Source organism: Opisthorchis viverrini (assembly GCF_000715545.1).
Source record: "Opisthorchis viverrini unplaced genomic scaffold opera_v5_318, whole genome shotgun sequence".
NCBI classification, from domain to species: Eukaryota; Metazoa; Platyhelminthes; class Trematoda; order Opisthorchiida; family Opisthorchiidae; genus Opisthorchis; species Opisthorchis viverrini.
The window spans coordinates 341,121-364,032 of NW_008751974.1; the positions used below are offsets into that span (position 1 = coordinate 341,121).

The window sequence follows — 22,912 nt, forward strand, 5'->3', positions numbered from 1 at the left end:
CTTTCAAATAAGTTATGGTTGTACGGCAGTGAAGCATCGGTGTTGAACACTGATGTCATGCTGTCGATGCTGATGATGAGCCACGCAGTCAGTGGCGCTCATGTATCAGACCTATCGCCTTCACTGCGTAGCCGCCCAGTTCCCGAACTAACCGAGTATGCAGTTTCCTCCAATGGTTAGCTGTATCTACCACTGTCCCATTTTCCGGCAGTTGAAACTAGCAGCATGGAATCAACGCACACCTAGTGCGTGGCTTATATCTGCTAAATTGAACTGAACTCAACTGACATTTATTTATGGACGTAGAGATTGAAGTTAATCGTTTAGCTACGGTTGCGTACTGAGTCATCATATTATTCGATTGCCTTAGCGTGGTTACGTTGGTTCACTCTTCTTCGTCCCACAGACGTGCTACTACCATGACGTGGTGGTCAGACTTGAGTGCTGTAATGATGCCACAGTCTATACTTACTGGAACCTCACCACTCAAATTTCAACTATGCCATAAAGGTCAAGGCGGAGCAACCAGACAAAGACAGGAAGTCTTCATACTACAAGTACTCGCAACAGTCATACTTCCTTTTGCGTTGCGAGTGTGAATGCAGTACGGTGTTTTCTTTAGGCAACCAGAATGTCCATAATTATAGAATTATCGATGCTGAATCACACTAAGAGTCAAGCATCCATGCCTTACTCCCACATCCATGTGAGTTATTTTTGAATCACTGGCTCCGGGCAGGGTCTTCCAAGAAAATTCTTACCCATTACCACAAGCAACCTGGCGGTACCTCAGCCCTTCCTTCGAGTGACATGGCAGTTAGGTACCGAAAAGGATTTACAGCCTTGCGGGTCAGACTTTTCAGTGAGACACTCACAGTAGGATGCCTCACCTAAACCTCGTTCTCTGGCCTGGGTACTCGGGAAGTCTGCCCACGCAGCTCCAGAGCTCTCCTTAATTTATTAACCACTTCCCTTGTTACTACTCATATCGATACACCGATGCATCCCCGTCTGTTTGAGGCTTCAGCCTTCTGCCCAAAAGTAGCTTTTAAGTATGAACTACTGACGTCAAGGAAACGCAACAGCGTTTAAAGTTCATACTCTTTAAGATAGGTCAACAGACCTTGCTCACACCCTTTCCTTTCGAAAGATTTATGTGGGCTGTCTCTGAACCGAATGCGTTTTTCCTCCAACGTGGTAGTGCGTCCAGTTTTGATTTAGACTTATGAAGGCTGGCCGCTTTGCGTTGAAGACAAGGAACGGTTTTCACCAGCGCTGCCTTTCAGGGATTACAAGTGTATCCTGAAGACATTGAGTCGGCCGTTCTGAAGTGTGGTTAGTGGCTTTGGCAACAAATCAATTGTTTATTCAATCGAGTTGATTGGACTTTTTCAGCTACGCTGGCTCGGTGATGTGCTGCGTACACCAGGCGATCGATTGCCTCCCCGTACAGTGTTTGCCGAGCAGGTGCTGACCGGAAGATATCACAAGACAGACAGTGCATGACCTGAGTACTCAGGATGACAGGCGTAATAAAATGCCTTGGCCTCTCTGTGCATGTCTTTTGCTGGGTTGGGGTGTGAAGTACTCACCTTATGAACAGTTGGATTTACTCATTGATACAGCGATGTCGTGAGGCCAGTGGCGGTGGATCCGTTCATTTGTTCTTTTTCGTTAACCCGCCGTTGTTTTCTATTTCAATTTCATTTACCCCATTATCTTACTGGCTGCTGCCATTGACTGTGATGACCCGATTCACTGCACGTGCGCACACGGTTTTAAAATTGTGAACTGTGGAAGGTGAGGAGACATCAATAAATGGTTCGATTTCCAACAGTACAGGATGGAACATCAGCGGTATTTGCGACTCCAGAAGTTTGAGCTTGTCCAAGAGAGATAGTTGTCTACATGGAAATTTAGGAAAGAGTCATTCGAGACAGCGATGTTGTATGAGATTCTACGGGTCACTTCTCGCATTCACATCTCTAGTATGCACAACGGTTGGGTACCTCAACAAAACATCGAGCTGAACTTAGATGACATCGTCTGTGTTGGACGCCCAAAATTGAAGTTGTTAGCCCCATTTAACACCTGAGCTCTTTCATTGCCTCTTTCATTTGTCCCAGTTGATAAAAGCTCATTTTGGTGGTGAGGCGTTGCACAGAAGTCGTTCATTTTTTTCTTTCATGCCTAGATGTGACTACTCGGTTCTTCCTTCTTTGCGTACAGCACAATGAACATCTGATGCAAGCCCTCTGCGGTGCCAGTCTGAATGTGCACGTTGGATTTGGGGCATAGGTTTACGACCGACAGCCATTTGAATAGATAATGCAATCACAGCAGCCACCTCATCCAGTTTATTTCGATCAAAACTACGTGACTGCTGGTCTACCCAATCAACCACGATTCCAGATCTGCAATGGCAGACGTCATTTATATCAAAATTTCTCACCCAATCCACCACCGAATGGCTTTGTTCGGTCGTCATCGTCACCACATCACCTCAACGCGCCTGTATGTCAGACCAATTTGACTAGGCCGCTTAATCCACCTGTTCATTTCAAGACTTGGTCACATGACAGTTCTCCGCAACAATCCACCGGCCAACTACAGTCTAACACCATTCGCCCTAGCGGGCTTCTCAGACCTTCACACCCTGGACACTACGCCACGGTGATTTGTCAACAGGTAAGTCGATTCGGTGACTGATGAAATATTCTAGACACCCGTCATATATCTCTAACCCTAGTTGGATGCCATGGGACGTACTAGATTAATCAACAATTTCTGCCTCAATCTGTGTACTATGTTTTAAAAGGTTTTATGCAGATATTAGGCCAGTTTTCTGGGGTAAATAGAGGGTGTTTCTCATGAATTACGTATCGCGTACAGCTCAAGTATGGTAAACACCGACGGTCTGGTAAAAAATCTGTTCTGATGGCTAGGTCTATACCGTGGTTTTATGCGTTCAGCGTTCAGCTGTAGCACCCTTTCGGTGCCTAGCTGCCATGCCACCCGAAGGAAGCACGAGGGCTGGGATACTGCCAGGTTACCCAAGCCTAGACAGGGGAAGTCGATTGGCGGAGGTCGGATTCGAACCACAGACCTTCCGGTCAGTAAATTCGCGCTCTAACCACTTGGGCCATCTCGACCACTGGTTTATTCGTCGAACGAAATAAATTATTTGCATCCATTTGTTCATTTTAAGAACGGAAGAGTGCAGATGATGACAGGCAGATAAATCTTTTATTTCAAGGTGTCAGTTACGGAGGAAGAGGAAATATACGACCGTAGTCCCCCGGTGAAAATGATCAGGAAGACAGCATGGTAATATGAAATAACCCAAACTCCAAAGTGGGTTGAGATGGACGTTAATTCAATCCTTTAGAAGTTAATAGAGACAGTGACGAAAAGTTTCAAAAGCGGAACGTTCTCGACACTAGTTTTAAGTCGAATTGAATGGTCGCATGAACAAAGACGCCTAATCTGGTTGGAAGGCACAGGCGACGGGACAGGAGAAACAAGCGCCAGAGTAGCAACAGTGAAATAAGGGAGGAGACGATACGTCCAAAAGACGAGAACGTGTTAGTGGTTAAGAAATTGTTTCGGAACTATTGGCCATTGAAGGGGTGTCGATGAGGTGTGCATTTTTTCTTTGAATATAATGGGCAAGAGAGATGTGTTTAAAAGCAGGTCCTTCATGAACACACCAATATCATAGGGAACGTAAAGCAGAGAGATTTGACAGTTGCTATCATAAGCGTAAGCATTCGTCTTAGTTTAACTGGGGGTCTGTTAAGACCAACAAAAATCAGACTACCCTTGAGAAGTGGTCGCTCTAGTGTGCTTCATTGTACTGTCTTCAGCATCTCCCCCTTGCATCACCCTGTCAGTAGCCCTGCTTTCAGACCAAGCAGCCGTAAGATGCTTCGACCATATGATCAATCAATTTTCGTAAACTCCCACTTTATGAATGAAAGTGTTTCACCCAATGCGGTTATCTCTATACTTTTTAGCCGTTTGGTGCAGACTGTGGAAATTTTGACACTGCCTACAGCTTGATTGGAGCTACTGCTGTGAGCACCATTAAACTGGACAGATTTGGCTGGGTCGGATTTCCGTGTTCACTTTTTCCCCGAGTTTTGTTTCTAGCCTACTTACTACCATGACAACGCGACAAAAATGGTTACAGGTTGTTCGGGTTTGTGTGGGAATGGAGTACATGTAGTAGTTGGATGACTTAAGTGTTATCACTCACGCCCAAGCGACTCTTTTCTACAGAAAAGCCCCATTGGAGGGTCACTGTTCGTAAACCTGGGACTAATCTATGCTAGAATTTGTGGGTCCTTCAGGTAGGGCTGAGTGAGAGCTGAAAAACAATCAAATCCAAGTTTTCGTGTCGCTGCTCCTGTCCCATTTATCTACACAGAAAGAATTTATTGCCTGCCACTGGAACCGCTGGCTAATTCTTGTTTCGTTGTACACTGCCTTAGACGCCTAACACCGCTCTACCGAGTTATCTTGCGGCACTGTGGTACCCGGATTTTTTTTACACTATCAGCGCATAGTTTATTGCTTATGTGAACTTTCATAGTCAAACATTCCATAACTTCATGTCACTGTCTCCGCTCAGTCGTCCAGAAAGATTCATTCTTCTTTCGTTTCCTTGTCATCTCTCCTTTTCGTCCCCACCTCCACAAGAATGCTAATTTCTGGACGTCAAAAATCGACAGCCCAGTGGCAGAAACAAATCGCTTTTGTCCGAATTCTCACCAACAATCGTTGTTGGGCGCGCACATTTGGTTCCGTAGATACACAAAACTTCGAACAGCTGCGGCATCTCGGCTCTGCCATGTAATGCGATATGCTTATCGTGTTGTTTTCGAAGCCGGTATACGGATCAAATGGTTGGTTAATATGGTGGACACGAATGGGGTTCGTGTTCGTCCATCCAGATAACTATCAATCATGGTTATTTGAGGCTAGGATGTCGCCAAGTTTTGTTCAAGTCAAACGGCATGTGGTAAAAATTCTGCATGGGGGTGGTAAGAGTCGGAGGTTCTTGTGGATGCACTGAGGTTGGCTCGGTAAACAGTGAATCATGTATCAGTTGTTTGTAAACACTACTGTTTGAATTCCCCGAATGGCCTGATGGAAGCTAAGCAGAACCAGGCTGCTATTGCATGATGATGAGCCATTTCACATCTCGTTTTACCAAAACTTTTGAACTATCTTTAATCGTGTCTGGACTTCATTATTCGCCAAAGGAAGGTATATTGACTGTCAGTACCTCAATGAGGTAACCGCTGCACTCAAGGATCGCTGCTGTCTTGTGCACACTTTTGAATCACGAGTCAACCGTTCTAACCTCATTCGTCCACATAACTTCGCTTTCAGTACAATGAAAACCAACCCGACACGGTGTAAAAGTAAATGTAGCCAGTGTGAAGTATATCAACTTTCATTCTCGCCACGTCGATTATTACAACAAACTGGCTATTTGTCGGACGTGATATTTCAGCAGAGTGAGTAGGCTGCGCGGTAAGATCCAGATGAATCCTTACGCGAAAAGTGGTGAAAGATCAGACCGTTTATCGTCGTTCTCTAACATTTGTTTTCCTGAATTACTACCCTCTCCATTCAAAAATTATTAGATTGTACGTTTACAGGGTCCTGTGGAAAAGGAACCTGTAGACACGAAATCCACGGCTATTATCGTCATCTCCCAATATTATCCTACATACTTGTCCATACACGTACATACAGTCCATCGTTAATTGAGCGACTATATTATTCGAACTGTGCAATGCACATCACTTGACCTCTGCTAATCATGCGAGGAAAATCACATTGGATAAAAAAGACTCGCATTCCAGATCTGAAAGAGGGAATGAGCGAGCGAAGCACAGGAAAGCCATTTAGTCTTACTGGGGAAGGGGCTCGCCATATGGAATGTAGAGAACTCCGAGCGAGATATTAAGTCGCCTCCTTGGCTTGTGTGGTATATCTTTTTTGCATTTAGTATCAAACGTTATGGTTGTCCAGTCTCTCTTCTGAGCGGATTCGCTGTGTTGAACATCTTTCTGCATTGATGGAGTCCGAATTAAAAAAAGAAACATGACAATCACGATCTTTTCCGAACTATGGAGGTTCGATTGCATGGAGTTTCTCGCAGGCTAATTTGCCCCATTCGAAACAAGTCATCTTCGATTCATACTCAGCTTTGTAAACACCATTGTTTATCACGATCCGCTTTGGTCGTTTGATTTGGTGATTCATCTGGTTGTTGACTGGGCTAGCACATCGCCACATCCACCACAAGCTCCCGTGTATATGGTCCGTTGGGCGCAACTTCACATATCATCGAACGGGCTGCGTTGTTTACCCAGTTTGCCCGGGCCGAAATTTATCCGAACTTGTTGCTTCGTGTTTCCTCGAGCTTGTCTTTTTCTCGCGAAACAACCAAAGTAACTCATGCGTAAGTTAGCCCCCCCCCGTGTGTATGGCCGTCATTCTTCAAACATGCGATTCATGACTGAGATTTCGCAGCAGGGTCTTTCAGCATCGGTTGAGGTGTATGTTTTGAGAGCCAGAATAACATTTCCTAAGCTACTAATTCCTCGGTGCCGTAATGGAATTTCCAGATCTGCACTGACCGGTGCAACAGCTATTTGACCTGCATTGTTGTTTCCAAAACTGCGTGAGCGCCATGGATTGGTGGGTTACTGCTATCTACTCACCAATATTTGACTTGTCATGGTGCAGCGATGAGTGGCCGATAAAAGACTGAATTCGGTCGATTATGAATGTATTCAGCATTTCCCCGAGAGTTATCCCTTCAGAGAAAAGGTGCATTTGGCTCTACCTTCAAGTGGGAGAAGCCGTTAGCTAAATCGTGACTACTGAGGTACGCTGTTTTGGCCTACTTTTGGATGAGTCACTATCTGTAGGAACATGAAGACTGTTCAGAACCCGGCCACGCTGAATAGTTTGTTGTAAATTTGTAGAGTCCAACGAAAGGATGTCCTACGCGTTGCGTGCATTTGTGTTCGTGTAGGAAAATGTTGTTGGAGAGACTCGTACTCGATATCCACTATGCACCACGACGACGTGCTGTAGCACTGGTGATTTAGCTATTGGTTCGCTGTTTATCGATGAAGGCTCGTTTGGAGTCACCTCACAACTGGAGATAGCTTGGCGGTTTAATGCACTATCAGTGAATCGGGTTGTCGTTGATATCCACGGTCGCTCCTGTTTGGGCCTGGAAACTTTAGGGTGTATGACAGCTACACACTGAAAATTTATCGCGGCTCACTATTTGGCATTTGATTAGGTCCCCCCACATCCTGTCTTTAATATAAACAGCTTGAGGCCAACTTCAGAACAGTAGAAAACCGGCTCCAAATCCCCACAAAGGACTCTCTGTCTGCACAGGGATTGATATTCGTCGAACCGAAGGTTATCTAAACCAAATTAGTAGCCTTCGCAACTGTGAATAGCTTTGTCCACACAGTGGATGTTTTCATAGATTGGGCTGTAGAAACCCTAGGGTCTGAAAAGGCAGACTATTGAATAGTATTCTTCATTTTCAGGACAATCCGCGTGTGAAGTGTCTAAAGTAATTTGTTAAGTGAATAAAGATGATGCATTTGCGATCAAAAGCAGAAACCGGACATTTGCTGGTTTAACATGTTAAAAGATCAGTGGAATAAATGTTGCATCATTAGATAATTTCTAACATGAATGTGGGTTTTTTTTGTCTTGCGAGTGGATTCCCTGGACGTTAAGGTGTTGCACACTAGGTTGCGACTGTTGTGGACTCCCCGGTTTATGGCCTTTTTCAATAGGTCTTTCTTATTCGTACAATTGTCTTGTGAGACGTGGCCTCTGCAAGCACTGGAAATGAGATGTATTCATTTTTTTGACCACTCGTGTATAAGATTCACAGCTCATGTAGGCTGCTGAATCGGCAATAAAATAATCCGAAAACGAGTGTTCGCTTGCTCAGTCGACGAATGCATCCAGCACCAAAATCTATGATAATTGAGCCATGTGTTGCAAATACCGACTCATCGTTTGCCGAAGAGAGTGTTCTATTCCGTGCGCAGTTCAGAGTGATGCAAGCGGAGTGGTGGTCAACGTTTGACCTGACAGAGGGATATGAAAGAGATTGTAAATGTTCTGGATGCTATAAGTGCGACTCGCCTTCCATGATGAGGATCGCGTGGTCCCCACTGTGCGTGTTTGGAGACGCTACAAGACGTGACTGCTAATCAATATCAGTGGCGTTTTTATTGTTAGTTTGTATCCAGATTGACTGAATCGGGGTCTGGCGGAGTAGATACCTCGGAGTGATTGTGGTAGGCCAGCAGGGATTCTTCACAATAAGGCTTCCAAATAAATTATTGCTGTACGGCAGCGAAGCATCAGTGTTATACGCTGATGCTGGTGTTGTTGATGATGACGGTTACACTGGATCATTTCCGTGTGCGATTGCAAATTAATCCTTTGGTCGGTCACAAACGAGTAGAAGGAATGACGTAATCTGTGAAAAGTTGTCCTATTCTCTGTTTTTTTCCAGTCTTTTCCGGCTGTAAACAAAGACCTTGCTAGCTACTGTTTTCTGCCCATACTATTTGACGCGACGAAACTAAACAAGTCGTGAGGTGCTCACATTCTCTGTGTGTGTGTGTGCTTATTCCTACTCCACCGCCCAGGGTGACCGACAACCCTGTTTGTCTATCATACTGACCCCACTCTTCGACCTGCTTTTTTATCACCGTGTTCTCGGCTGTTTTTCACCTGGCCCTGATCCTTAGTTTTGCGTTTTTCGCACCCAACCACATATTCATTTGGTGGCACGCTGCTGCCTGAAGGCTGCTGACTGCGCAGCGTAGAACTGGGTGGAACACAGAAAGTGGCAATGAAAGTCGCGAACAAATACCGTGTTTCTTTGAAAAATACGCAAAATATCACCGCTTGTATGGTATTGCAGCTATTTTTCGTTATCCCATTGGTCGATTGGATCGAATCAAACCCGGTTTCTTATTTGTATCTTAACACGAGAGACACATCGCTTGTCCATGTGAAGCACGAACACCTCCCAAATGTGACTAAATTCGTCTATCATCTTGATGTTGGAAGGGATACAGGGTGTTCCACAAATTTCACAGTGGTAGTTGTCGTAAAAAAGTAAAAAGTATCGTGAAATAAAGTATATTTCCAGTTGATGGTGCGTTTAATAATAATCAAAACTAAACATGCACACAAACGTTTTGGTGGAAAATAATAAGCGCAGAAAGTCGTTGATATGCAAAGCAGGTCCTGAGTTACCTTAGCCTGGAACACCGCAGAGAAGTCCCGAGTTTGCATCGGTGACTCACAATGATGGACTGCCTTACCAACAATCCTGACATTGTATCCCCTGCAATTAGTTCGTTCCCTACGTGATCGACCGCACGTCGGATGTGGTAGCACCTGCCAAGAGCATTTGTTATTGTTGCATGGTAAGTGAGTCATTGTTTGGTGCATGCGATGTAAACGGTCACGTAGTTGTTGAGGTTTCAAGGTCACCGATGTGGTAACATACTTTCAGCGAAACCGGTGTTTTGTACAAATTCCTCTGCCTAGCTGCCATGCCACCCGAAGGAAGCACGAGGGCTGAGATACTGCCAGGTCGCCCAAACCTAGACAGGGGAACTCGAGAGGCAGAGGTTTGGTTCGAACCACAGACCCTCCGGTCAATAAACTAGTGTTCTAACCATTTGAGCCATCTCACCACACCACAAGTACCTAGCTGCCATGCCACCCGAAGGGGGGATACTGCCAGGTTGCCCAAGCCTAGACAGAGGAAGTCGAGAGGCAGAGGTTTGGTTCGAACCACAGACCCTCCGGTCAATAAACTAGTGTTCTAACCATTTGAGCCATCTCACCACACCACAAGGCCTACATCTCTATTCACTCTGGCCAACCGTGTGATGGTGACACTAAAGTTTCATGACTTCAGTAAGGAATACCATAACAGGGCAGAGTGAACTCAACTAATAAGGTAATCTCATTCGCTGTTTACCTGCACTCGAGATCAAGGTTACGGTAAGACTACAAAGCCAATGAAATCGTCACTGTGAGCAAATGTAAGTAACCAGAGCTCAGGTTAGGAAAGTGAATTGGATATGAGGTTGTGTAAGGTCCTCTCAAAACAGCGAGAGCAGGGGCTATCCACACTGGGACTGGATGTGTCACAGAGGCACGCAACGTATTGTCAATTTTTGTTGTCAATTTTTTTCCACAACCTATTCTTTCCAAGGAACACCGCGATAAATGTTATATGCAGGCTGCAAGATGTTAGAGAACAGTTTGCTTTTGATCAATGAAACCTTGACATTGAATATAAATTTTCGCGTCATTTTTTCCTACAGCGCAGAGGGCGATCGTCTGTGTCTTCAGCTTGCCTACCAAACTAGTGATCAAACACGAAACTGACATTTCCAATAAATCATCCGTCAGTACTGGTTGGATGCACACAAAAATCTTTTGAGGACAAACTATCATCGATACATTTTTAACCACCTCTATTTCAACCTAGTTCTGTTCTGTATTCGACGTTCCTTGGGTTTATCCTCACGGCTTGCCCACTCAAATCATTGGTTGGTTTGCTTGCTCTCTCTACGGACCGACTTATCCGTGCTTATGCGTTCCCCAAAGCGTGAAATAAACTGTTGTCAACTCGCTAGAGTGCACCCCTTTTCTACTCATGAGAACCTTACGAGGGATAAGTGAAACCAGTTCGTGTGCACGGGCCCACTTACTACCAGTAACCGTCGCCCATTTCTAATTTAGTTGGACCCACATTTCCTATTATGGCCAACGAACTCCCGTTTCTGAGTTGGAGCCCTTTACGGAGAAACTTTTTACTGTAGCTGTGGCGTGATAGTGGGGTTATGTGAGGAAGCATAGCTCAATTTCAGAGCGGGATATCTTGACAGCTACTGTCTGAGCTTCTGTAGCCCGGTAATAATTCAATGTTCGCGCTCCGAAGTGGTAGTACAACAGCTGTCCCTTCGTACTCCTTCAGCCAGAATGACTGGTTCACAACGCTTTACTGGTAGGGCAAGCAGCCTGATCGTGATTCCACGATCCTGTGAGCAGGATCGTGTATGTCAAACGGATGAGAAGCACTGGACAACTGTTTCATCCTTGTTGTAATTAGTCAACAGTGCGCACTTCACGAATCTCTAGGGAGATTCTAACTCGAAAACTTACGGTTACCAAATGTACACTATGCCATCAGGCTACAACCCAGGTGTCTTGTGTTCAAATTTCCCTGATGATATGTGTGATGCGCGTGGTAAACGATTTTTAACAAGGATGGAACAGCTGTGGATTACTTCTCGCCTTTTCAGTATCGGTAGTGACAGTTCTGTCTTTGAAACTGGGACTTTTGTTTGGCTGTTGGTACATTGGCCTGCTTCCTTCACTTCGTTCCATGTGATTCTTATAACTTCGTAGATGTTCCTCAAGACTTGGGTTTTCCTTCCATCTCCAACTCATTTACTTGATCCCCAACGTTTTTTCCTAGTCCTTTTTCGGCCGAATTCGGCCTTCTCTGTTGTAGCTGGCTGCACTTTTATTGAAAACCTAAGAACCCCACATTCAATACGGCACCCGTGTCGAGAAGGCTTGCCAAAGGAAGATGGGAAGTGTTCATTCTGTGATGTGCCGCTTATGGTCAAATGGAACTAGAAACTAAACGTAGCCTATGGGTTCTCCTGCTTCTCGACACGTGACACTCATCTGCACTTTGTAGTTCTAGCAGTCCTTTTCTAGTATTGCCTTGTAAAAGCCGGAAAAATTTGGTCGTATGAGGGTGTTCATTGCGTTGTTGAGTGACAAACAGCCTGACGCTTAGAATATCGTGCGCAATCACACAGTCGCAATGGGGAGCATGACAGTTTGACGTGTAGGTGTTGGATTTCATCCTAATGGAGCAGTTAATGTATGCTAAACAGCCGAAAATTACTGCTGGGCAAATTCACCACCGTCGGGAATAGTGAGAAGTGCACGTCTCTCAGATGCTTTGGAATACTCGAACTGGTGGCTTTCCGGTTAGTAGGAAACTCTGTACTATTCGGCCAGCAGTGTGATTGATTCGTATTTGAACCGTATATAGTCCTCCATCTTTCAGTTCCACAATTCCCGTCTCGCCATCTGGTTCGTCGTTTCTCTTAACTGGAGGCCCAGGTGACCGATGGAGAGCAGTCCAATGAAGAACGAGACCCGTACTACGAGAAACCGCATTGCGAGGCGGTCTGGAGGTAAAGTCTTACTGTCCTATACTTTAGGAGTGTGAAGGCAGTAAACCGTTTCCTTCAGGTAACCAGCACCTCCATACTTATGGAAGCAGCAATTCTGCCTTATCCTGAAAAAGTACGGGATAGAAAACGTTAGCCCTAGAAGCCATATATTCCGATCGCCCAAAGGTTGGCGCATTATTCAATACGATCGAAATTTTTTAAGACCAAAGAGTCCAGTGGTGCTCAAAAGACATTTGCTGTGCACACCTGCATTAGCAGTGGCACAGTAACGCCTTACCCCCTGCGCACTCGGACCAGGCCAGCCCCCCGCAGCCAAGTGGCTCAGACTACTGAGTCGTTGGCTCCTGGACGAGTCTCTCATGAATACCCAAGTAACTGCCGTCTCACGGTTCAGTCTTTCTAGTCAGGTTAGGGGAATGTTCCACGAACGAAACCCTATATCCTCCCTCTGCTTTGTGGGTCAGACTTTTGAGTCAAAGGCTCAAGTTGTGATAACTGAACCAACTCCCTTCTTCAGCTTGAACAGCCGGGAACCACTATTTGCCCTCACAGGTCTTTGTTCACTGGCTGTACTCCACGTATCTAAGGCGTGGAAGTTATGCTTATCCCCAAAACTTGATGTGTACTGCTGGAGTGGGTTCCATTGAAATGTCGTTTTCGCGCTGTTCAATCAAGATCAATGCATCTTGTTGTGTCAGCATACTTCCTGATGGATGCAGCTCCGATGCTGAGGAATGCAGCTTCTATAGATATTTGTTGCGGTTACACCGGTCAGTGCTACTTACAGCTATCGTGATTCTGGTGAATGATATGAATGCTCATGTTGGCCGACTAAGTCCTTGAGAAGCCCGTCTTTGCGGCCCATGTGGGGCTTACCAAACGGATAATGAGAAGCAACTTTTTCATTGTGTCATTCAGTTCACCACCTGCAGATCATCTCTGTGTCTCAACAATATCGAGTTTAGTTGGCTGAGAAGCTCCCAGAATTCGACGAGGACAATGACAATCTGGATGACGAGTAAAGAAAGGTGAAAGACACCGTGATCATACGCTTTGAAGTCCTCTGCTCGAGGACTCTGGCACATCCCAGTTAACACTGATCTCATCATCATCAGACTAAAGCTAGGGAAACTATACCAGCGACAGATGACTGTGACGCTGCTCGCATACCCCTTAAACGCCGAATACTTTGAAGCCTTGGGATTGACGAAGCGCCGGTGGATCGCAATAGCTCGGGAACAACGGAAACAATCGCACCCAATAGCGATTGTTTGTCGACCTCAGATCTGCATTTAACTCCGCTGATAGTCAGAAACTGTGACATTGTCTGGCGATGAAGAATGCCTCTTGTAGCTACTTGTCCCTTATGAAGGCTTTATATGCATCCTCCCAACGTGTCCACGGTAAATTCTTTCCTGACTTCAACAAATGCAGTGATGTCTTGAAAGGATGTCCTCTCTCGTTCTTTCTCTCCACCTTCATAATCGATATGCTGTTCAACTCTTCCTTACCTGCCTCTAACACCTCGGGGATCAAAATGTTCTCTTGGCGTTTGCAAGCGGACACTGAGTATGCCGACACTATTGCTTTTCTTGAGTCAGACTCCTCAGAAATGCAAACTGTTTCAACTAGCCTAACTAATTCTACTGCGCCCCGCACATGTTAAGTATAAAGTGCTGCTTCAAGATAGGGCGGGATCAAACCCAAGCCTCGTGCTCGCAGGTAAACCGATCGGCGTTTACCTGGGCATCTGCATACGTCCTGGGGGTCTAGTGAAAGACGAAATTAATTCCCGAATCGAGAACACCAGAGCTGGATTTGCTGACGTGAGATGAGATTGTGATTTGTAGAGTTCAGTGGTCTGGTCTGTTCTACTTTATGGATCAGGGACGTGCCTGCTGCGTATGGAAGACCTTTGAAGGCTCTCTGTGTTGACTATGGGTCCCTCCGAAGCGTTGCAAGGTCTGGAATGAACATCAGATCAGTAATGCTAAAATACGCCATATAGTTTCCGGAGCAGTTTCTTTTCCCTCGACAGATCAGCTGATCCCAATCCATAGGTTCCGGTGGTTAGGTAATGTGCTTCACACGCCAGAGGACCGTTTGCCTCGTAGAACTCTCTGCGCCTTGTCTTGTGTCGGATGGAAGTGACAAAGAGTAGGTCAGTCCGTGACCTGCCAACGAAGCATGACAGACCGTATCAGTCAACTGAGTTGCGTTGTTAACTGTCGGTTTCCCGGATGACAATCACGGGACGATACAAACCGGTGGTCAGTGACCCTGACAGGTATGGCTGTCACGCAATCAGTGGCTGTCTAACCTCTGCTCTTCCGCCTTCATCGCGTAGCCCTCCAGTCTATCCACATCAAACGAAGATAATATTCAACATAAATCAACTGATTTGACCATTTCAACCCATTGTCCCTATTTACTTATTCTCCTTATCCTCTGTGAACGGAGCTGTAGCAACTGAGATCACTCTATTTTAGTGCACCGCTAATGAGCTGGAAAACTGAATTAAACTGACTGTTGGGTCCTATTACGGTTTTTTCAAGAAATTCGATCGGAACTGTATGGAATTCCTTTTTAAAAGGGTGTGGTAGGTAGGTCATTAGTTAATATTTCAACCACAATGATCTGAAACGTGGAAGGCACCTCTGAAGGTAATTAAAAAACCACACTGCTTCATCAGTAAGATAATTGAATGGGTGCAATTCACGCGAACGACAGGGGGCCATGCTCTGGTGGGTGCTGTCTTCACTTGGCATATCTCACTAGTCTGTCCAACCCTATTCGTTGTTTCGGGTCATAAATTGTGATCCCATCCTCATCTCATCTTCTGTGGTTTACTGAGCTTAATTCCTCATGTTCTGACATCCACTCCAGTCAGTTCACGTTACCTTCATCTAGTTTTAATGACACTGTCCGATTTGGTTTGTCACGTACAATGCCCTGTCTGTTTAGATCCATCCAGGTCCGTATTTTAGCTGAGAATAGCTGACACTCAGGCTTTGCAGTTCGTCCTCGAACTGACTGCCTGCGTCCATACAGAAGGAGAGGAATAAATGAACACCTGACTCTCCTCTGGTTTTATTGGTTTTGTTGTTCCGAGTGGTTTTATAGTTCGATCTTCAAACACGCACCGTCGGTCTGTTCGCTTCATCCGGCATATATGATTTTGCGTATTTTGGGGAAAGACTCTGCTTTTGTGTTTCATGACATTCAACTAAAACTGGTTTGTTGTTCGGCGGAATTGTGTGTTTGTCTCAGGTGTGCAGTTTGCCATTTCTAGTCTGATATCTTGAAAAGCCAATCGGCGAATGCCTTGTGTAATCGATTTTCTACTGAAAAAGTTAATGATGTTTGATGAACTGACCTTTCAGTGTAAACACAACAGCACAGATACGTGTTCAGCTACGGACAGCATCTCAGTAGGGACCTTTCGGCTTCGATACGCTACCCGCTTCTACCTCAGCGTTGTATTGTAGGATATTGCCCCCTTTGAACTTTTCATCTTGGTAGCCTTCTTTTCATCCCTTTCATTTGCTCAGTGAATTGTTGACCGTCAGGAGTATGTCAGATTTGCGTTTTGCCCTCGGTTGACTAAATAATCAGAGGCTTACGTTCATTTTTAATGGAACTTTTAATTGGACTAAGCCTTTTGACTCATTGCGCAGTTTGATTGAAACTTGAACACTGCTCTGTTACAGTAGCTGTTTATTTACATCTTCTGCTCTTCTTCTGTGCTCTGTGAACGTTAGTCATCATTAGCAACACAACGGATTATTTTTGGGCGTTTGTTTTTACCGTAATATCCGCCCCACCGTTGTTCACATTAATGTCCGTTTTCTACCACACATTACCCTCCCAGCCTTCAACACATCCACGGGATAGTGGTCTGTCTTCGACTGCCATTCATCACAACCATCCTGTTGACTTTACCGGGGTCCCTTCGACAACACCATCTGCTCATTCGTTACACAACTTTTCGGCCCCTCATTCCGCTCATGTAGAGGTTCCGAACACGCGGTAAGCTGATTCACCCTCCGGATAATGACTAATCACGTGAATTCTTCTGACCGTTTTTCAAGTCTCAGAATTTGCGGAACACGAAATCTCCATCGCAACACACGGTTAGGTTCCATTCTACACACTGTGACGCTGTTATTCGTGTCCTAACGGGCTTTTCACCTAGGTCTGGCTTGGAAATTAACGTGCGTTACGCACTGTAGTTGGCTGGATCGGCTGAATCGATGGATGAATCCTATAATGCCTTTACCAAAGGTGTGATGTGTACTTTTAGTAGGATCTAAATCTGGCTGGCCAAGAACATGAGTCCACAAAATTGTTTGAAGAACGTTTTGGTGGTTATCCCTAGACGCCTGGCTGGATGGGAAACACTGCCCAAGCTGAAGAGTGGGGCCAGTGAGCCTCGACGGCATGGCCTTATAAAAGGCTGAGTTATCGTCTAGTTTCTTGTCCTAGCCAGAAAGGAGTTTTGTATATGGTGAAGTCAAAGAACCCAATTGATTTCTGGGTTTAGCCCATTCGAGGGTAGTCAACTGTTTATCCCAACTTCTCACCATACTGCAATCCTGGACCAGGATGACTCGGATTCATTCTCGAATTACTGTTACTTCTTTTAGGTCTTCTCAGCATGTTTACATCCGTCCAATCAATTATGACGTCGTTGTAGGGAACATGGGGGACTTTAAGTACATTGCTTTGAGGGAAGCAAGTGATCTTGACCAAATTTCACGAATTTGAGGGCTGAAACGCCCAGGAAAGATGCGGCAAACTTCCCACACTAAAACTAATTACAATCCAAATATTAACACGTTTTAGGTGTCCGGTAGAACTCAGCTGCTTGTCACATTAAGAGATGGTTTACCAGTCTGTCCGGTTCCGTTCTGTGGATCAGAAGACTGACTGTGGCGGCTATATGGTAACCTAAGGCCTACGGCATTTGTTCAGCATTGCTTTCAAAACCTTGTTCGTGTCCGCTAAAAACAACCTGTTAGTAATGCAAAGACAGGCTAGACGGTTTTTACGAGAGCGAATACACTATAACGGACGAGCCATTCATGTTCCACAGGTTACTGTTGTTAGACGCTGTTCCGCATATGTCAGTGTAGGGTTTTCTCCACGGATCCCTTCTACCGAAGCCATATGTTTAGTGGTTGACTCCAACTTGAGAACGTACTGTGAAAGCTGGCAACCTCCTACCTACTCGCTAATGTGTACGATACTGCTCGGAATATCATGAAACCTGAGGCTCCTTATTGTGGAGTAAATTCATGCATGTTGACACATAGTTCCTATCCATCGTTCAGGGACCCGTATGCACAGGGTCCTCATGTGGTCTGCAGAAGAAATCCCCCGCCTCCCCCACCTCCACGGAGTAACAGTTGGCTTGGTCGAGCCTCCTCTGGGGACTCGTCACATCATGTTCCATCCCACATCACCCCCGGACCACATCACCCGACTCCTACTCCTTATACGATGGCTACCACAACAGTCACCGAGCCATGCATTTCCAGAGGACGACATGTGCAGTCGTATCCGGCGCCTTCTGGTGTCTTTGTTGAACCCCATCGACTTCAGGGACCATCTAGTGTGGTGGGTTACCGGCCACCATGTTCCAATGGCTGCGGGCAGGTGATCAAACCTGCAGGTATGTTGTCTTATGCAGTATAATCTCGCTGTACCGTTATACTGGCGTTCTTGCCATTTGTCAGTTGTGACCTTGCGTAAGGTTCCAATGGCTGCGGGCAGGTGATCAAACATGCAGGTATGTTGTCTTATGCAGTATAGTCTCGCTGCGCCGTTATACTGGTGCTCTTGCCATTTGTCAGTTGTGACCGTGCGTAATGGCTTCTGGCGTTTCTTTCATTATGCTGTCACTATATCGGTGTCCACCATGTGTCCCCCCAAAAGCTCAGCTGTAATATCTTTTCGGTGCGTAGCTGAATTACAAAGGCTGAACTGTCGTCAGGTTGCTAAAGTTGGGATGACAGCTTCTGGTTTGAATCGCGCACCTTCCGGAAGGTAGCATCAAGCTGAAACATCTCAAGTTCTGTCCATCACGCGTGTTGTTGTGGCAGTGTGTATATCGTAGCAGTAATGAATATGCCTAACGTGTTTCATTGGATTTCGTCAGCGTCTACTACATCAACTCATTTGTAGCATATGGTGACGGCGATAACCGGACGCATCGGCTTATTACACCCGCTAATTTGGCTCTACCTGATGGGCTGTGTTCATTGGCCATTGGCCCAGCCTGATCTTCTAGTACTCGATCGGGTGAGGTGAAATTTCAGTGTTACGTGTTTTCTTAGTGGATATCACACATGGTCATCATTAGAATATTAATGGTGTGAAATCGGTTATGGTTGATAGTGAGGACGGATATTTTTCCATAGTTCACTTGTGGATCGACTCAGCGGATTTGTTTGTTTCTGGTTAGGATTCATGTGTGGCGAAACAGCTGATATACACTGAGTAGTCCGATGACACCTTTGGGACACTTGGGTTGACCCCAAACCGATCTACTACTGCTGGCGTGATGACTATCAAAATGATGCTATGAACCCCGTCTAGTGGACGAATGGTTCTGTGGTAACCAACTGACACGTAAATAAATAAAATTAATGCTATCACAAGGTTGCTCAAAACCCTTCGTTAGCCTACGACCGATTTAACGTTTCTTAGAGCTCGCCAGGTAAGCATAGTGCTCAAATTTTTGTGAACCGTNCTCTACTTAAACCCGAATTGCACGACGCTCGACAGATACCCTCATTTGAATATCAGCTTGTTCCTTACGACAGGCTCACTTGAAGGATATCATAAACGGGTAATTCAGGTGAGTCTGGAGTGAAAACCAAATTGGTATGCAAATGAGTGAATTTGTCAAAAGTAATAATAATACAGCCGTAACACCTTTTTCGGTGCCTAGTTGCCATGCCACCTGTAGGAAGCACGGGCTTAGACACTGCCAGTTTGCCCAAGCCTGGACAAGAGTAGTTGGGATGCCGCGATCTAGTTGGAATTACCGGTCACTAAGTTCGGGTCTTAACCACTGAGCCAGCTCGAGCTCAACTGACTGATATGGTAGACCCCAAGCAACCCAATGGAGTTGAGCTACATGACAGTATGCTATGACACTGTGCTAACGTGCAGAATTTCGGTGGGTAGTATGTGTCCACAAGTCCCTTTCAATTACCGGCACCGGAAGGTCCGTGGTTCTAACCCGAGCTCTGCCTCACAACTTCTCCTGTCTGGACTTGGGGAACCTGACAGTATCCCAGACCTAGCGCTTCCTTCGGGTGGCATAGCAGTTAGGCCCCGAAAGGGTGCTACAGCTGTGATTTGCATTTTTATGGATACCCAAGCAGATGACTCCACACAATTTTATCACTCGGCTGCGTTACGTGAACCGCCCGCCCCCAGGATGTATTCACTCCACCTCATGGACGAAAGAGTGACACGCCACGGACACAATATCGTGAAGGGTCATAGTCGATAACATAGTTGTGCACTGAAATTGCTTGATACTGACGCGTGTTGTGTATCAGGAACAAGAATTCACGATGCAAACACAGTGGTTGAGCTAACCGCCTCATCACTCTCCACTCGCTTTCCGTTGCGCACCTCTGATGAACCAGAGGCTGCTGCTGCAGGGTTGGTTGGTATCGTTCTTAGTTCCCGGGCAGAAGAATCCTTTCTCGACTGGATACACGTTGATAGTCACCTCTGTGCCGTTCGTCAAGCACACTTGGATGAACTCACCAAGGTCGTGGCGTCCCTTGGTATGCGCTCTGCATCCACAAAGTTTTAGGCTATGCTCCTGAACATGCAGTCACTGAACAGGCCACTTAGAATCCAGGAGGACGCACGCGCATTTTACGTATTGTGTGCAGTAACGGTATTTTTGTCAGCTTAGTTCTCGGTCTGAGCCTACCAAGCTAGCGTTCATGTCAAAACAACCACCAAAGGTGCACAAGGTATATTAACTCCCAAAACGAAGTCAGGAATAGCTGTACAGAGCTTCATATATATAGCATAGGCGGCAATAACTTTCTGGAAATTCTGACGCGTTCTGGATGCGCCATTGGCATCCGGCACTTGGCCAATACTGGGTCATGATCGGCTGTTGGGTCCAGACTTTCGACCAATCAGACCTCGGCTTGGTGCCGGACCGGCAAGCGTCCCGAATTCTTGGCTAATCTTGGTTGGGATGGACTTCTCGGCCGTAGCAGCACGTGAGTGCGAGCAGTAAAGCGGGATCCGTGTGGAATTCCACCTTTTTTCCGTTCAGCTGTAACACCCATTCGGTGCCTAACCGCCATGCCACTCGAAGGAAGCACGAAGGCTGGGATACTTCCAGGTTGCCCAAGCCTAGACAGGGGAAGTCGAGAGGCAGAGGTCGGATAGGAACCACGAACCTTCCTGTCAGTAAATTTTCGCTCCAACCACTTGAGCCGTCTCGCTCCGCCTAACATTGTGTAAGTTGTGTTAGTTGTGATAAATGAAGTGTGACAGATGAAGTCAGTGCACGAATCTACAAGGCTTGGGTCGCACCTACTAATTTGAGATACATGTGGCGTCAAAGTGGTGTATCCTTAAATCTCAGGGGACGTGTATCAGGCTAAATTACGGACTGTTTTTATCGTATGGATGTGAGACGGGCTTTTCAATCAGCGGAATTGAGACGTCTTCAGATGTTAGACAATCGTTCAGTCAGGACGATGTCTTGTAAGGGTTGGTGCCGCAGGATTCGTAACGAGGCAGTTAGAAGGCGGGTTTTCGGTTGTGTAACGGGGAGTTCCACTGGGGAATGTGTCCAGCACCAGAAGCTGCGTTGGTTAGGTATGTATGCCGAAGACAGTGCTTTTTTCCGTGCCAAGTTCAGTGTCGTCAGCAGAGAGGCGGTGAACTGTTGACCTGGCAGAAGGATATGTAAGGAATTTCGAAACTTGAAATGTGCTGTCGCTGATCCTCATTCTACTTGTTTGGGGACACTAAAGGATATGACTGCTAATCGATGTCAATGGCGTTCTTTTCAGTTTCTATCCGCAGAGCTTGAATGAGTATCTGTAGACGGAATGATTGTGTTAAGCTAGCACTAAGCCCCTTCCCAGTCCACCTTTATTCTTTTCTTCACACTAAGGTTTTCAAATAAGTAATGGTTGTACGGCAGCAAAGCATTGGCGTTGAACACTGATGTCATGCTGTCAATGTTGATGATGATTATGATGCTGCAGCTTGTCTGATAGATGTAGTTGTGGTAACCCAACCTTGTCGCATTGTCAGCTGTTAGTGGCCGCCGAACCTTTCGGCACACCACAATGAGTGCACCAATAAGCAATGAAACAACACAGAGTTACGAGACCATATTTCAATCTTGTTTTTAAGTTCGCAGCAATGCTTGTAAAACTGATGTGCGATTGAACTGCATAGTTTGATTGCTTCCAAGATAACCGTAGCTGGTTTGTGTTCATACTTTGCAGGGAACATAGCACATTCCGATACGTTTTTTAGCTTGATAAAATCGGTTCTCTTTCGTCGTAGCGATACCATTTTTGCGCAGTAGGTTTGCTTTATCGGAAAATGTTTTTTATGAAATTCGCTCTATCTAGAATTTTTGCGTCAACTTTGGAATGATGTTTATCGTAACTCGACCAATTGTTCATTCTAGAGGTGGCTTCAATGCTATAGCATCCTGTTTTGAGGAAGGCAGTCTAGAAGCAGCACCTTCGTTACTTTTCACAGTGATTTCCGCACGTTTGACTAGTATATTCTGTGAACGTTCTAGCACAACGTGGATAATGTACCTCCTCAGGAGGGGTTAGGTGCGATTATTCCATTCGAAATACGTAAATCCTCCGAACGGGCGTGCCCAATAATAATGAGGCGTTGCTCTGAGCTTTTCACATTACTTCGTCCATTTTACAGATTTTTCACCTCCGTTCGAGTCTAGGAAGGGTTTGGGATCAGACAGTTTGCACTTCTTTGGTTTTGACAGGAGCTCGTTCTTAACGCCGTATACGTCTGAAAGCTGAGCTGGTTCTTATGTTGGACCGCAGCTTTTACTGATTGTTCTTTCAGGCGGGTGTTTATCCTCCCACATCAGCCCGAACACATATGCACATGGTATGAAGTTGCTTCAAGGTATATGTGTGAGTGCTCACATACTTACATTTTGTCAGTTGTGGGAAAAGCGAGTAGAACTGGGACCTTTGCGACCGTTTGTGAGAAGCCACTGCACACTGTTAGCTGCACATCGCTCTGCACAAATCTTGGAACCATGATGTTTGTTGTCACCTTTCTGGTCCATTTTGTAGCATCTTTTTAATTATCTTTCTATGTGAAGTCATCCCCATCTTGCCCATCCATTATCGATTCCCCGCCCGTCCTAGATAACCCCGCTTCTCGTTGTCGGTCTTTCATATCCAATCATGGTCCCCTTCCAGCAACCACACCCGTGACGAGCACCGTTGCCACTCAGCCTACAGACTGTTCCGCTCGGACCGAGGTAACTATACATTACTTCCGCTTGTTGGTATGTCACTACACGACCTCGCCTTCCAATCCATCGA

General features: G+C 45.8%; 1 protein-coding gene across 1 annotated transcript in view; it reads left to right on the forward strand.

Annotated features, from left to right (window-relative positions):
* T265_09919 (hypothetical protein) overlaps nucleotides 1–22,912 on the forward strand; it is a gene marked incomplete at both ends in the record, with an annotated part of 58,711 nt that overhangs the window by 4,956 nt on the left and 30,843 nt on the right. The window contains 5 exons of the mRNA XM_009176135.1: nucleotides 2,413–2,688; nucleotides 16,186–16,343; nucleotides 17,648–17,988; nucleotides 19,889–20,122; nucleotides 22,733–22,875. Of these exons, the coding sequence (XP_009174399.1) occupies nucleotides 2,413–2,688; nucleotides 16,186–16,343; nucleotides 17,648–17,988; nucleotides 19,889–20,122; nucleotides 22,733–22,875 (1,152 nt within the window). The remainder of the gene's footprint in view (nucleotides 1–2,412; nucleotides 2,689–16,185; nucleotides 16,344–17,647; nucleotides 17,989–19,888; nucleotides 20,123–22,732; nucleotides 22,876–22,912) is intronic.